At 26.7% G+C, this 16149-nt stretch overlaps 2 protein-coding genes across 10 annotated transcripts in view; one reads left to right on the top strand and one right to left on the bottom strand.

The window, feature by feature from the left end:
* LOC413527 (neuromedin-U receptor 1-like) overlaps positions 1–5905 on the top strand; it is a 30469-nt gene extending 24564 nt beyond the window's left edge. For 2 of the 3 annotated variants that reach the window (XM_016912054.2, XM_016912051.2), the window contains 3 exons: positions 3344–3452; positions 3614–3798; positions 4107–5905. In XM_016912054.2, coding sequence (XP_016767543.2) covers positions 3344–3452; positions 3614–3798; positions 4107–4515 — 703 coding nt within the window. In that variant the 3' untranslated portion in view covers positions 4516–5905. 3 annotated transcript variants of the gene reach the window in all.
* Positions 5330–15866, bottom strand: LOC551897 (Bardet-Biedl syndrome 4 protein homolog). 7 transcript variants are annotated; one of them, XM_016912426.2, is made up of 13 exons: positions 15676–15864; positions 15100–15242; positions 14910–15022; positions 14297–14391; positions 14002–14164; positions 13147–13300; positions 12489–12611; positions 11001–11172; positions 10314–10507; positions 9873–10234; positions 9609–9803; positions 8666–8694; positions 7695–8242 (listed from the first exon to the last, which is right to left on the bottom strand). In XM_016912426.2, exons 1-10 carry the CDS (start codon positions 15758–15760, stop codon positions 10133–10135), a joined length of 1344 nt encoding a protein of 447 aa, XP_016767915.1. In that variant the 5' UTR covers positions 15761–15864; the 3' UTR covers positions 7695–8242; positions 8666–8694; positions 9609–9803; positions 9873–10132. The 7 variants fall into 7 exon arrangements, with proteins under 7 accessions (XP_016767913.1, XP_016767915.1, XP_016767912.1 ...); XM_016912424.2 differs by lacking the exons at positions 7695–8242; positions 8666–8694 and adding an exon at positions 5330–6657; XM_016912423.2 differs by having other exon boundaries at positions 7695–8694.
* Between the last annotated feature and the right edge of the window lie 283 nt (positions 15867–16149).

Below are 16149 nucleotides of genomic sequence, written 5' to 3'. Positions count from 1 at the left end.
ATTGGATAATGTATACCCGCGATAATGGGATAAAATTTAAAATAAAACTTATCTATTACATATGGTCAATTTATGACCATTTTATCTAAAATCGTTTCTATCTATACATCTAAAAGTTCTAAAACTACTTTTCAATTTTCATGAATGGCGCGATCTATGAAATAATGTGAAGATATATCATAGAATTTTCCATCGATCCTTCTGACATACCGTATTATCGTGATGAAATTGATACTTGGAAATAATTCTATCTCCAATTCATTCTGTTCCATCTTACATAAGAGAAAAAAATATAATATGTAAGATAAGTAAATAAATAATTTAATAAATAAAAGATGTTAATAATTTAAAAAGGGGGTCTTCATAAAAAAAAAAGAAATTTGAGATGTAATAAAATATCAAGGATAAAGAAAATATATAACGATAAGGAAAAAATATGGAGAAGAATATAAAATATAGACAGGAGCAAGAGGAAAATAAAATAAAATTTCCATAGACGTGTATACTCAAGAGAGATAGATTCCAAGTTGCCTTGGAAGGAAAACTGTAAGCTTCTGAAATATTCTTGGATTTCTAGATGTATACATTAATATTGGACGAAGATCAGTAAATTTATACGAGATGGAGTCTCAATTATGAGAGTGTGGATATAAAAATATTAGCATACCGTTCATGAACCATCTTTCTTTGTTGCTTTATTCGAACCTCAAAAGTATTTTTGATATCAAACGCGTGATATCTTAAATTATGAACTGCCACAGCTGATTAAAATATAAAAAAATAGAAGATAAAATAATCTGGGGTATAAATAATATACGCAAAATTGTCTTTAATTATCTTCTTTCACGAACATAAATCAAATAACGTTGAATACATCTCTATTATAAAGTTTTGCTATTGCAAAAACTACTGAAATATAGATTTAAAAGTTTGAAATCACTTTTCCAATTGTAGCTATACTCTTTGTTAATTTCATTATTTATTCAAATTTAAAGTGCTAAAAAATAGCAGTTTTAATTGTCTTTAATTTTAACAAATTTTATGTTTGAAAAATTTTCAATCTGTATCCTAATGTGATTGTTTTTTTCTTTTTTTTAATTCTTGAAAAATATTAATAATTTTGGACAGAAGTATATATTAAAAGTTTGAAATTATTTTTCATTTTTAACGATTGTAGCTTTCACATCCAGCTCTCTGCTAATTTTGTTATTTACGTTAGATTAAAATGCTAAAATGTCAATATTAATTTTGTTACGTTCATAATATCATAATTTCACTTTTTTCTTTTCAATTTTCAAACCTTTAAAACCTTTTTAAATACTTTTAACAATTTAAGAAAAATCGATATTACACCAAATTACATTCCTCGAGATCTTTGATAGAGAAATAAATGGGGATGAAATGGGGAGAAAGAGATAATTTTAATTTTAAAATATCGAATATATTAGTTCTATATTATTTACTTCGAAATTTAATAAAGTAGACTTTTGAAACTCGTGGATAGTATTCGCAAAGTGTGCTCGCTATAGATTCGTGTATAAGTTAGAAGATCAATTCGATTTGAGCAAAGTTTTTCGAAACTTTTCGAATCTTAAGTATAACAAACTAAGATGAAACGTGAGAATTAATTCGATGAAATTGTAAATTCTTTTCGTGTGTTCATACTTTAGAAATAAAATGATACGTTCTTAAAACCACTCGAGAGTTTTAACTTCAAATACATTCGTATTTTTAAAATGGAACGATGTAAAAACAAAGCACAGTAAAAACAATGGATGATTCGATCAAAAGAAAAAAAAGCAAAAAAAAAGATCGAAAAATGTCCATTTTCCAAAAATACATTTAAAAAAATAAAAATCTTTTTGATGAATATGAAAATATGAAAATATGAATTAATGATACAGTTTTCTTATACAATATTCAATATAAAGATTCGAAATAAATAATTTCTTAAAATGAAAATTGGCAATTAATTGGATCTTAAAAGGATTAATTACATTGTAGAAAATCAAGTGGAAAAGATCAGAGAGTTATCAAAATATGAAAGAGATTATGAATCATCATATCTCACAGTTCGATTAAATTATATCAGTTATATGTATCCCAGTTGTTTCATGTCTTTCCACTTCGATGAAATTAAATTTACAAAAGACATCTGTTTCATTAATTTCGACTCTTTATATTCTTCTAAAATAACAATATTCTCCACGAAGTTTAAACTTGGCGTTCTTAGAAAAGCGAACAAGTAGAAACGTGATATTTTTTTTAAATTCAAACTATAATTTTAAATATGATTTCATCTCGAAACACGTATTACATTCATTGATTTTTTTCTTTTTTTTTTTTTTCTTACATTTCAAAGATCGAATTACGCTCGAGCTTTGATATTTCTGAGCAAACTCTCGTTTATATGAATTTCTGTATCGTCGATTAAATCTTTTCTATTAACAAATATTCTTTAGATAAGTAGAAAAAAATAAAAAGATGTATTTTCAAAAAAATCAAATAAATTGTACAATGATTATGATGCAAAATGTTATAAAGCTACGATAAAAGTAGCCTAATCTTAATCTTTTCAAATAATGTATGCACATATGGGATGTATAAAAGATGATTTAATCATTTCATCGTATTTGCACAGATGAAGAAAAAAAAATCGAAAATTGCAAACACATGGAATTTCACATGTTAATCTGAAAGATCAGGGCAATATACGACTATATCTGATACGACCAGATCCTTGATTAATTATTTCAATTGCATAGATTGAATGACGATGGGATTAAAGACATCAAAGGAACGTTTGAATTCTCTACTTCACCGCTATAAACGAATTTACGAGGGAATAATGAAATAAAGCTTTTCAATAAAGGCGAATTAGATGGGAATCGATCGATAGAAAGTCTTAAAAATCTCTTTAAGTATTACGATCTCGAGAAAATTTGAACAAAAATGATCGAACGATGAAATTTCAAAATTCTTTTTTTTTTTTTACTCGACAAAGAATAAAAATGAAATCTATGCTCTCTTACCTTTAATTTTGCTCGCGCACGTATAATGTGTTTTTGCTTAAATTTTTAAAATTAATGAATTTGAAATGAATTGATATCCTGTCTTTGGCAAATTCGAAATTTCGAAAAGCATTCCTCTGAAAAGGGGCGAGATGGGTGAAAATTCAATTGGAGCAGAAAAATGTTGTTTGACGTATCGAACAGTTCGATGAATCTGCATTGAAAATGAAATATTATTAATAAACGCATGAAATGGAAAAAAATAAAAGAAAAATTCTCTCTTAAATTTTACGATTACACAAAATCCAATCTTCTTTTTTGTTATCTCACAGATTTCCACAGTACAATACTTGGTGTACCGCAGCTCGATGCAAAATGGCCCTATGGAGCAGCTTTTTAGCGCCGTTTATCGCCTGTGCTCCTAGTTATCTCGTGTTCGGAGTGAGTAATTTGTTTAAAAATTTATTTGAAATAACCATTAGCAATAAATAATAATTTATTCCAAAAGATCGGTCCAATTACATGAAATTAAATTTTCTTCTAGATAGATTAGAAATTAAAATTCATTCCTTCTTTTTTTCTTTTCTATTTCTAATTCTCAGATAAGAAAGCAAACTGTAAATGAAAATGGCATCCTGGAAATCGCTTACATAGTGGATGCCGACTACTCCCAGCACAAGGACTTTTTCTACCAATTGAATTTCTGGATACTGGGGGTGGTGGTGAAACTTTTACCCTGCGTCATTCTCACCGTTATTAGCTGTTGGTTGATAAAAGCTCTTTACAGGTACGTTTTTACAAATATATATATCAGAGTGAAACTAACAATTATTAATGTTATTATTTACAACAAGTTAAAAAATTCGTTCACATTTCTTCTATCCTCTTCAATTCCTTCCACGTATAAGAAACTACATTGTCATCGTGTAAAAGCAATTTAAAAAAAAAAAGATAGTTCAATTCGACGTTCCATCGATTAATTAAAACAAAGTAAACCATCTTCGTGTTCGAGAAATATCTATAAAAGAATAATAATAATATTAACAATAAGAATAAAAAGGAAATTGATTAATATCGAGCGGAATCGTGTTGCAGAGCGAAAGGGAGGAAGCAGGCTTTGAAGAGTTACAACCAGTGCAAGAATATCTCTGTAATGGGTAACGGTTTGATCCCGAAAAGGCCGAGCAAATCCGAGAGGAGAGCGGATAGGACGACTAAGATGCTCGTCGCCGTGTTACTCTTGTTCCTGGTCACGGAGATACCTCAGGGTATACTGGGCCTTCTATCCGGTGTTCTGGGCGATTGCTTCTTCCGTAATTGCTACCATAATTTCGGCGAGGTGATGGACATCCTCGCCCTGTTAAACGGCGCCATCAATTTCATCCTCTATTGCTCCATGTCCAGGCAATTTCGCACAACTTTCGGCCAGCTGTTCAAACCTAGGATCATGAAGAAATGGCAACCCGCCACGCAACAAACGGACGTGCAAAGCACTTACGTATGATGCAGGCTGAAAGGTCTAGAGACCACGCGTCTTTAGAGAGAGATTAAGAGATTGGTGTTCACATCTCTCTCTTGATATAATTTCTAATCTTATCCTTTTGGAAATTGGCGTTCCACGGTAGCGTAATAGAGAATGATGGAAAATGTAAATCTGCATCGCACGCAATAAGGGTGGAGTATAAATTTCTCTTCGCGTGATCCACCTCGAGTGGTGTTCATAATATAAGTACATTTTTTGATATCTCACCTCTAAGAGGAAGAATTGATTGATTTCCTGTTTTGAACTCCACCTTCATATCGTCACGTAATTTTTACAAATGCGTAAAGAAGGATAATAACGAAAAATATCGAATTATCATCGATCTTCTTTCTTTTTTCATTTCATGTTTTTATCAAAGAAACGATATGGTTCTTGATAGGCAAACGTGAAACGGGACTTCTAATGACGCAACGAATAATAGAGTTTGCTCTATCAAAAAAACGAATGCTTAAAGTTTGAACCCTTCCTTCGAGAATCTCACAATCGATTGAACTTTCCTTCAAGTCCCGAGCTATTAGCTGGGCTGACAGGTTTGTTAAAAAAGATAAACTCGATCCGTTGCTCGAAGTTTAATCGAAAATTTTGTAGCGTCGATATTGGAATTATTATTTTTCGATATTTTTCTTCTTTGTATCATCAAAAATAATAGCGTTAATATTGCGGGGAACGATGTTAACGAATGTTAATTATTAAAATTAATATTAATGATATCGATACAATAATCGTTAAGGGAGAAAACGAAATAGAGGGCAAATATGAAGAGTAAATGCACGACGAGATTTATCAATATTTATTTCTCTTTTGTTTTATCATTCTTGTCAATAATATTCGTGCAATTTATTAATACACACTATTGCGTGACGTGTATTTTCGTGTAAATTTAGATATCGCCGAGATTACATAAGCTCATTTGTAAAACAAATATTACGTTGGAGAGCTTCGTTCGATAAATCATCAACATCGTATGATGGGAAAAGGAAACGATGTTGCGTTAATTAATTAATTAATGGACAACGAATCATTACAGAGTTGCATATATACATATGCAAGTAAGATGTACACCTATGTTCAAATATATATTAAGTAAGTAAGTATAATTATTCGTAAATATAATATTAATGTTAAGGCCGTAATTATTTCTATAGAGTTGTAAATGAAACATGAAATTTGTAAATATCGTCATCGAGAAAAGTTGCAGTGATAATTGTTTCTTCTCGTATGATTCTTTTTGTACGAGAAACAGAGGACCGATGGATTTTTAGCTATTGAGCCCGGCTGAAAATCTATCCTTCCTATCGTTTGTAAACGAGAAATTATTTATAGATTATGAATAAATAAATTTCTGTATTAATTCGTTTTACTTTTTTTCATTCCATCCCCTTTCCAATTTCGTTTGATATAACACGCGAGTATCTAGTACAGCGAGTATAATCCATTAAATAATCCATTAAAATTGAAAGTATATATGGTATATTATTTTTTATTAGATTCTATATACAGTGTGAAACAAATAATAAAATAGGACTTGGATATGTTTCTTTTCGTAAAATGAAATTTCTATTTTCTATTTTTAATTTTTAAACGTTTCTGCTGACCGAGTTAATATCCGAGCTTTATCCGGAATTCTCTCTTTGAAATCTCTACCTTTAAAGACGAATACGAGATCTAATGAAAATATCTCAGGTAAAAGGAAATATCGTAAATATCTTTGTGTCGGTAAATTAAAAGTTTCCTGTCGCTTCTAGTAGATATTCTAATCTGAAAACTGTTCGATCAAACAATTGTCATATCACAAAACGGTCTCCTATTACAATCGAAAACAATCGAGAAAAAATTCTAATCGGTGGATCAAAGGGAATCGAATTTGTTGACCATTCGTGACACCTGAACGATTAATCATTTGAAAGTACGTAATCAAATGTTAAATCTATTTTATACCCACTTGTCGTATATAAACGTATCGCGTGTCATGTTCAGAATGTAGCAACTGGTATAATCAAAATCATAGTGGAAACCGTATTATATTCATGCACGGAAGGTGTACAATTATGTAAATCATCGATCTGTCCTCCTGAATGTGGATTAGATTTGGGCGAAATTTATCTATAAATTAAATTAAAAAATAATTATTATTACAATTATATTTCAATTAACGTCATATTGTATGAGCAATTAAAATAATTTAAATAATGATGATGATGATTTATTAGAAAGATAATAGATTGAGTTATTTAATAATTATTTGAAAAATCAATCAAACATTTAAAATAATTGTAAATAATTATAAATGTAATAATAATTATGTAAGAATAGTTTAACAAATAACAAATATCATATTTTAATTAGAACAAGTAAATTTAATTGCAAATACATTTACCTTTCACATAAAACACTTTGTGTGAAATATTTGTATTATTCAAATAACTTTGAATAAAATTACTTTGAAAAAGTAATTTTAAAATAATATAATTTGAGAATAATTTGAGAACGTTTGGATCTTATATGAATATTCAAAATATTAATGAATGACTGTATTAAAACGGAAAGATTCACAAATTCATGACGAGAGATTTTACTTCCACCAGACAATTTGACAATTTGCATTTTAATTTTATTAATCAAAATTATTTTCTTTCGTAACGATAATAACCGAATTCAATCCTGAATTTTCCTCTTTTTTTTTCGTGAAAATTTTCATCGAGAACGTACGAGAAAATTAATATCCTTAAGAATTGCATTTCTACAAAAATATATTTCTGATTTCTCAATTCAGATTAAAAATATTTTGGATATAGAATTTAATTTAATTTAATTTTTTTAATTATGTTTAATATTTCTTGTAAATTGATATTCCCCCGATTGAAAATTACATTTTTGTTTATATTTCGTATAATTTCATCTAAACTTTATTTACATATTGAAAATTAATATCATTCACCAATATTCTATGTAAAATTCGATATTACCTTTAATTTTAATTTTTCAAAGAAATATTCCCAAATATTGTTTAAAATATGATTCTCTAAAAACTGGATTGTTCCAGATAGAAAAATAAATCATGTAAGAGAATAGATGTAATCTTTTTCTCAGATTTTCAGCTTCGAAATGGCGATGCAAAAGAAAATAAAAATAAAATCGTATTCTGAAAAGTACTTTTGCCAATGTAAAATTTTCAACACGGTTCAGTACACGTGTTATTCACAGTTCTAAAAACTTCTTTCTACATTCTACACCATTATTCTATATCATTCTTTCACTCATTTGTTCACTTCGAAATATACTCGATACTCAAGTTCACTCGTCACGTAAAATATTATTTATTCGATCTATTCAGAGACGTTATATTTTTCAACGAGAAATGAAAAATATTATTACGTATAACAGGACACTTTGATCATGATTTATGTCTTTACAAAACCATTATTTCTCATTTTCAGAGAAAAATATTGAACCTTGTATTTAAAGTATCTTAAATTGTATTTAGACTTATATATATTCTTCGTGTGCATATCAGTGCAACTGCACGGTGCATTATTTATCGGATTGAAGGGGAATTCATCGGTTTTCCTCGTGCTCGTATCGCGCAGAGATTGCTTCGTTCTGTGTCGCCTTTTCTAATTGAGTTACCTCTCAACTTGTAATGAGAGAAGCACTTGCAAATACAACGTTCGTCTTTCATCGTACACATCTATCATCGAAAGGATTTCAATTAATTATTCGATATATTGGATCAAATTGCATACGCTCCCCTTCTCTCTAAACTTTTGTCATATAGAGATATTGAACAATTTTTGAATTAACGAACGAAATTCCATTTAAATCAATTTCATAACATTCTCGATAATTATGTAATGATATATTGATTCTCTAGAACAATTCCACAAGAATTTATTACACTTTCAAGGATTGTTGAATAATCGTTTGCATTTCATAAAGTGAAGAAGTATGATCCCGTGATACGTTAATGAGGGATAATGATAACGAGTCTTATAAAAGAAGAGAAGAGGAAGATGAAAAAAGAGAAATGCTTGAGACTCGTCTTTAATCAACCCTTTGTTTTAGACAATCTTTTGAAGATTATTTGCACGAGAAGAATAATTAAAGGACTTACGTTAAGAAATTCCATTAAAATAGATCTTTCTGTGGGAGGCATGTGTAAAAGAATCATAAAGCATTATAATACCTCAATATATCACTTTGAATATTAAGGATAATTTAATTAAGGACATCATTATTTAATTAAACTTAGAAGGATTATAACTTAATAATATTAAATTAATTTCTTAAGAGAAAATTCCTCAAAGATTTCAAATGTGACTTCATTTTCTCAAATAAAGATATAAAATACAATAGAAATTTATTATATACGTGTATAAAATATATTTTATACACGCTTGAACGCTCGTAAAATTCTCTCTAACGATTCAAAAATCAAGGGATGGTCTTTTTTTCTTTATTCTTCCATTTCAGAAAGAAAGTCAAACGAGCGAAATATTCCAAGCGTTATATTGTTTGTTCTGTGTCATAGTATGTGTGAAAATCAAAAAGAAATTCCAAAATTTTCAAACCTCCAGCGTTTCGATTTAATGCACGGATGAGCATGGAAATGAACATTAGCGAAACGATTCAAAAGTGCAATTTCAATGAAGGTGAATCCAAAAATTATGGCTACGAACTTTTAATCAAGATATGCGCTTATTCCCCACTAACTGTGGAAACTCGATATCGTACGTGACAAAGAAAACTGAAACAACTTATCATTTGTCTTATGTAAGTAATTTACAAGAATATAATTTAATTACTTCCTTAATATGCTCATTTCCGTATTCATTTACGATTCAATGAAAATGTTACAGAATAATTCCTCCATAAAGAAATAAAGGTGAAGGTGAAGCTTGATAAAAAATATCGTATCTATATATAAGTCAAAGAAAAGATAACCTAATGATTCTTAAAGACAAATCATTAATAACAATAATCATTAATAATTTTTAAACGATAAATCGTGAACGAAGCATATTAATATTAATCCTTGATATTTTTAAAATCGGTACCTGTTGGAATTATAAGTACTAGTAGAGTTAATGTAGCGTTATCCGAAAAAACTTAATGAGGAAACTGGCTCTCCTTGACACGTGGAACGAGAAACGAGCAAGACTAAGCGACAAAATATTCAATAGATAATGCATAAGAGAAAAGAAATGTAGTCTATTTGAAAAATGTACTTGATACAAAATTATTTTCATCATCTGTAAAAAAACCTTTGTTTTAAAATTTGAAAACTTTTTTGGTGAAATAATAATTTCATACCTTTATACCTTCAATTTTCTTGGTTTCTTCCCGTTTCATTGTTTTTAATTTGTATTCCTTCGTTATTTCCATTTTCATCATTCATAATATTACATTGTATACATTGTTATTTATATCTCTATTGAAGTATTCTTTTATAGAATTATAATAAGCTAATTCACAGTATTCACATCTAAAATAAAGATTATGAAAAAAATTTGATACACAGGAAAGATTAAACAATCTTTTCAGAGCAAAGTCTTTGTTTTCAAGAAGATGATAATCCGTTTTAAACTTCGTCCGAGTTGAGTACCCTCGTCTCTTCCTCTTCTTTACCGTTTACTCTTTCCTGTTGAAGTTTCATCGACAATTTCTTTGCCGTCTGCGTTATCTACCACAGTAAATATAGACAAGATATTAACGCGAAACAATTTTCATTTTCCCTGAAATGTCGAAAATAAAATACTTGCCTGCTCGTCCACGTCAATCACTGCCGTAATATCATTCAACGCAGACACAAGTTCGGCCGCTATATTTCCCTTACCTTGTGCCTCCAATATTACCGCATAATTAATTAACACGAAGGGATCTTGCGGTGAAAGAGCATGAGCTTTTTGCAATACTTTCTCCGCACCTTCCAAGTCATCTAGACGTTTCAGAGCGACTGTAAGAAATGATTCAGTTGTTTTATTATTGTTCATTGTTACAACGAAAAAAGAAAAGAAATGGATATGAAAAAATTTCTTATACTCGACAATATCTTTTATCATTGTAAAAATAACATCGTCTTACTAGTATTTCTATAAAAATACGGATATTTGCTATTACTTTTAGGAAGAATTTTTCATTAAGAAAATATTTGATAAACGTGAAGATAAAAGATGACTCATTAAATTAAATAAGATCAATTTGAACTCAAAGGCCGATTTTAAGTATATTCTAGTTTTTCTGGTATGTACACATCATGCAAATCTGCATTTATCTATTTGCTATAAGATATTTACAGCATAAAACAATCTATGTTTCTTTTTCAAAGAAATTTTATCATATTGTTAACTATTCTCTATCGAAATTAAAATTGATCTTTTTCCTAATATCTTTTCTAATTGAGAATTGAAATGCTTTCCAAAGAAATTATATATATAAAAGAAACTTACTTCCAAGTAGAAGGTATGGCATTGAATTTTTTGGATCAGCGGTAATCGCAGCGCACAAATAAATTGCGGCCGAGGCTGGTTGACCAGTAGTCAAAAAAACCATACCCAAATTATAAGCGGGTAAAAAGGCCATGGAATTGAGATAATGAGCTCTCTTCAAACAACTAATAGCCTGAAAATAATTAGAGTGTTAAATCGATTTGTTGGACAATTATGGTTTTACGATCAATGAACAAGTACATACGTAAATCATGCGAAACGGATATTATATAAAACAAATGATAATTATAATCCATTATAAAGTATTATGGATAATAATATAATAACGAAAATTAATTATCAAAATTGGAAATCGAATTAGTAATCCAAAATTAATCGAAATACGATAGAACAATATTCGATTATTGATTATTCAATTGAGAAAAACACTTGTTTCAATTCTTCTATATCGAAAGAAATCCATTTTCTTATCGACGATAAGGTAGCTAAAATTAAGTTCTAAGTTTGATTCATTTAATTTCAAAGTCTGAGTCCATTCAACTACGATAACGGCGAAGTAAATTTCTGGTTCAAGTACGTTTCTTGGATTTTAAACGCAGAATTCTCTTCTACCTATCGGGATAGAAATATTTAATAATATCTGTAAATTCTATTTATTGTAGTATTTCGATAAAAAATAAAAAAGAAAATTTCTTTCTGTGTTAGAATAGTTGGAAGAAAAAGATTTGTGGTGATAAATATTTCTTTCCCAAGCTTTTATTGAGTTATATTAAAAAAAAAGTAAATTCTTATATTTTGGATAATATGATGTGTTTTAATCTTTTTTTTTCTTTTTTTTGTATTATGCTAAACAAATTTTCTTCCAGAAGAAATGAAAAATATATTTCTTTCTCAATTATTGATATTCAATCGAATTTCGATTAAATATTCTCATAATATATTTTAAGTTGCTTTCTCGATAGCAGTCCAGGTTCTGCATTAGTAAATAATTCAGCACATTATTTTCATTCACTGATTTTCTCTCGCTTCGACTACAACGGCTGCATTGCAAGTCTTTAATTAAGTTCTTTTGGGTCGCAAGTGCGTTCTAATCACTATTCTGAAATTCCACCTAGTACAGATATCATCTTCTTTAATTAATTATCGTCATTAAATTCAATATATACATACATAGATATATACATTCCGTATATACGTAGATATGTATATGAATAAAATTCATATTAATTCACAATTTATTATATTTTCAAGAAAAAAGTTACAATTTCTTCTTTTTTAATTTTTACAAACATTGTGAATTGTATTTGAATAATATAGATAGTTTGTTCATAATGTTATATTATTAAATATTATAATTTTACTATGAATTTTCTTAAAGCTTTTTAAGCTTTAGTAACTTAAATTATTATATTACAATATTTTAATGTAATAAAATAAGGATTGTGCGAACAATTAAATTTATATGTTATATATTATAAATATACTTACAGCAACGAATTTCTGTTTGCCATAAAAACACATTCCGACATTATTCCATAAGACATACGATTCTGGAATTGATTGCGCTGCCTGTTTGTACTTTGACAATGCAACATCATATTCTTGGTGATTCTGAAAAATATGAATATATTAGTGTCAAATAAAATGAATTTTAAAGCATTGCTTATCTTTAATTAAATTCTTAAAAAGTATTAATGAAATACTGCACATGCTTTACACGAACACTTTGCTCTGTAAAAACTAATTTCGTTTCACATCTTTATTCATGCCAGTGCAAAAACGAATAAATTGTAAATAAACGAAAGGAAATCTTTCTTTTCAATAGAAAGATCCTTTATAAGAAATCTAAATTTTTTATCTAAAATCATTTGTTATTTATAAGTATGTAAAAGATATGCAAAGAAGATTCTCAAATACTTATTATCAATTTCTTTAATAAAACAAAACTTTTATCGTCAAATTCTTTTTGTTTAAATTTTAATATAATATTTAAGATATAAATATCTTAATAAAAAGATAAGAAAGTAAAGATAAAAGAAACAAAAATCTTAAAATGAATTATATTAATTGTTTAATATAGAAAAAATTCCACATTCGAAATAATATCGTAATCGATATATTTAAAAATATATAGAAGTACATTTACTTGGATTATGTAAGCTACTGGAAGAATTGCCTTGGCATAATTTGGAGAATGAGCAATTGCAGTACCAAATTGTTGGAATGCTCGTTGAACATCACCAATTTTAAGATAGAGTAGTCCTAATTCGGTTGCAGCTTCTATACTTTCAGGATTTTCACTAAAAGAATCAAGAAATGAGATAAATTTTTAAAAGAATATTTTCAGAAATTTTATGATTATCCGTAGATAAAATTTCTCAACAAGATATTTTTATTTCTCAATAATTTAATCAATTTTTAGAATCTGATCATCCGAATATTTCAGAATCTTTTTTTAGTAGAATAAAAGATTATATTATTTTACAATTTTTGAATTTAAGATAATTTTTTTAATTAACTTTTATCTAATCATATTTGAAGAATAGTACAAATTGATCAAAATAATAAAATTATAAAAAAAATATTATATAATTGTTTAAAGAAAAAAAATTAAATTGATATTTTAATACATTTCAATTACATTTTAAAACAAAAATAACAATATTTTTAAAAATTTTGCACATAGTGAATTTTCATAAAAAAATTTTTATTCAATTAGTATGTTTCAAATATACGAAAAAAAGTAACATGTTAATCAATGATAAATTATTATCTTGCGTCGTTTTTGTTAATTTTGCATTTTTTTAATCTGAAATCTATAGTTAGAATTTGTAACAAGAGGTAGAACATAATACTTCGAAGTATTACATCGTAAACAAGAACATTCGAGACAATAATCTCGCAACGCTGAAGAATTAAATCTGCATGCGCAAGATGTTTGTGAAATAAGATGAAACATTCATCATAAAATATATTAAAATAAAAAATAAATATATAATACTTAAGAGCAGTTGTATAAGCGTTCTGTGCCTCTGTAACATGATTTTCGAAAAGACAAAGTTTGGCAAGTGCAATGTAAGGTAGTTCATTTTTCGTTAATTCAATCGATCTTTTTAAATATTTTTTTGCTTCATATACTTGATTCAATTTCATGTAACATTCACCTAAAAAATAAAAACTAGCAATTAAAACTAGTAATATAAATAAGAAATTTAATATTTTTCTTATCATATTACTAATATTCAATTTTTGTATATTTATATTTAAAAAATTTGATGAAAAAGTTTAATACATGCCTAAATTAAAATAAATCTCCCAATCTGATATATTCGATATTTTTTCAGCTTCCAAATACGCATCGATTGCACGCTTGTGATTGCCCATTATCAAACTGTCAAATTATATGTTATTAAATAATATTAATATTTATTGATATAAAAAATTAATACTCGCTTTTTATATTCTTCGCAAAAATATGATAACATACGATATAATAATTAGAAATAATATTTATATTTTTATTAATTTGATTTCTTTTTTTATATATTATTCTTGAAATTTATTAGTAAACTTATAATAAAATATATAATAAATAAATTTAATAAATAAAAAATATATAAACATATATATATTATTTACTATAAAAAAAATCGTTATATAAAATCATTTTGTTTGAATGTAAAACAACAGATATTTTTATATTATAATATAAATTAAATTAGATAATATTATTCAATATCTTGTCATAAAATCAATGTCATAAAAATATTATAATTATAAAATTATGTGTATATATATATATATATAAACGGATATATATATATATATATATATATATATATATATATATATATATATATATATATATAGTAATATTTATTGAATAAATCCAATATTTTTCTTACTTACAATGATTTGGCTATTTGCTTCACGTTATTAATATTCGTTGAATTGACGTTATAAGCAGTTTGAAAATAGTTTAACGAATCTTGAATTTTTCCTTCTCTTCTTAGTATTAAACCCTATGAAAAAATTAATTGATTTTCGATATTTTTATTTGAATATTAAAAATGATTGATTATGTAAAAATTTTGCTTACTTTTAAATAATTCGCATATTCATTATGTCCGTTTGATTTTATTAATTCTTGATCAATTAATATTTTACAAGTTTTGTATTCATGTCGCGTATAATGTCGATGCAACAACCAATTGTTGCTTTCTATCGCTGATATTTCTGGTGCTAATTTAATAATTTAAAATATAATATCAAATTACGTCATAAATTCATAAAAAAATATACTGACATACTATCTATTTAAAATAATAATAGAATTATGGTGTATATATTTTAATTTAAATTAAGAAAAACATATTTTTTATAAAATAATTTTCTTTTCGAATGTAAAGAAACGTAGCAATTACAATAACTATTCACAGAAAATTTGTTTTATTTCATACATTATCGTAGAATTTCAAATCTTAATCTTATCTATTCTTATTTTAATATTTTTGTTCAAGTATTTCTATCTTTTTAACAACTACGATTTAATATTTATCGAATATATATATATATATTTATTAATATTTGACAATGATATAATAAAAATTTTGGATATATATATATATATATATATATGTTACATAAATAAATAATATAAAATGAACAAAAACACCTTTTTTTCCTTTATCGTTTCTTAAACGCTGCGAAACAATCGTCCGTTGTTGAATGCGGCCATTACTAAAAATATTGTTAGTCATTATTAATACGCAAAAGTAATAATTCGTGACTATATTTCACATTAAACGACAAATTCACTTGTGTTGTTGCTAATGTTTGCTATGACAACCCCTTTTTAAGTCTTCTTTACAAAGAATCATCATAAGATATAATAAAATATAATTCTATGTATAGACAATTTCTTAATCTTTAGATTAAAAAAAAAAATAAATTTATCTTTTTTAAGATGTCATAATTTTTAACATTGAAATATAATTCGTCAATTATTCAATTGATTTTATTCCTTTATTGTAAATTAACATGTAAAATAAAATTAGAAATTAATATTAAAATACAAATACACCAAATTTTTAATTATCTTTATTATTTATTTATGTCATCTATAAAAAGAAATACATATATAGTGGTA

Source organism: Apis mellifera, linkage group LG5 (assembly GCF_003254395.2).
Source record: "Apis mellifera strain DH4 linkage group LG5, Amel_HAv3.1, whole genome shotgun sequence".
NCBI classification, from domain to species: domain Eukaryota; kingdom Metazoa; phylum Arthropoda; class Insecta; order Hymenoptera; family Apidae; genus Apis; species Apis mellifera.
Note: the sequence above shows the minus strand (reverse complement) of the source record. Positions and strands in the feature narration are given on the sequence as shown.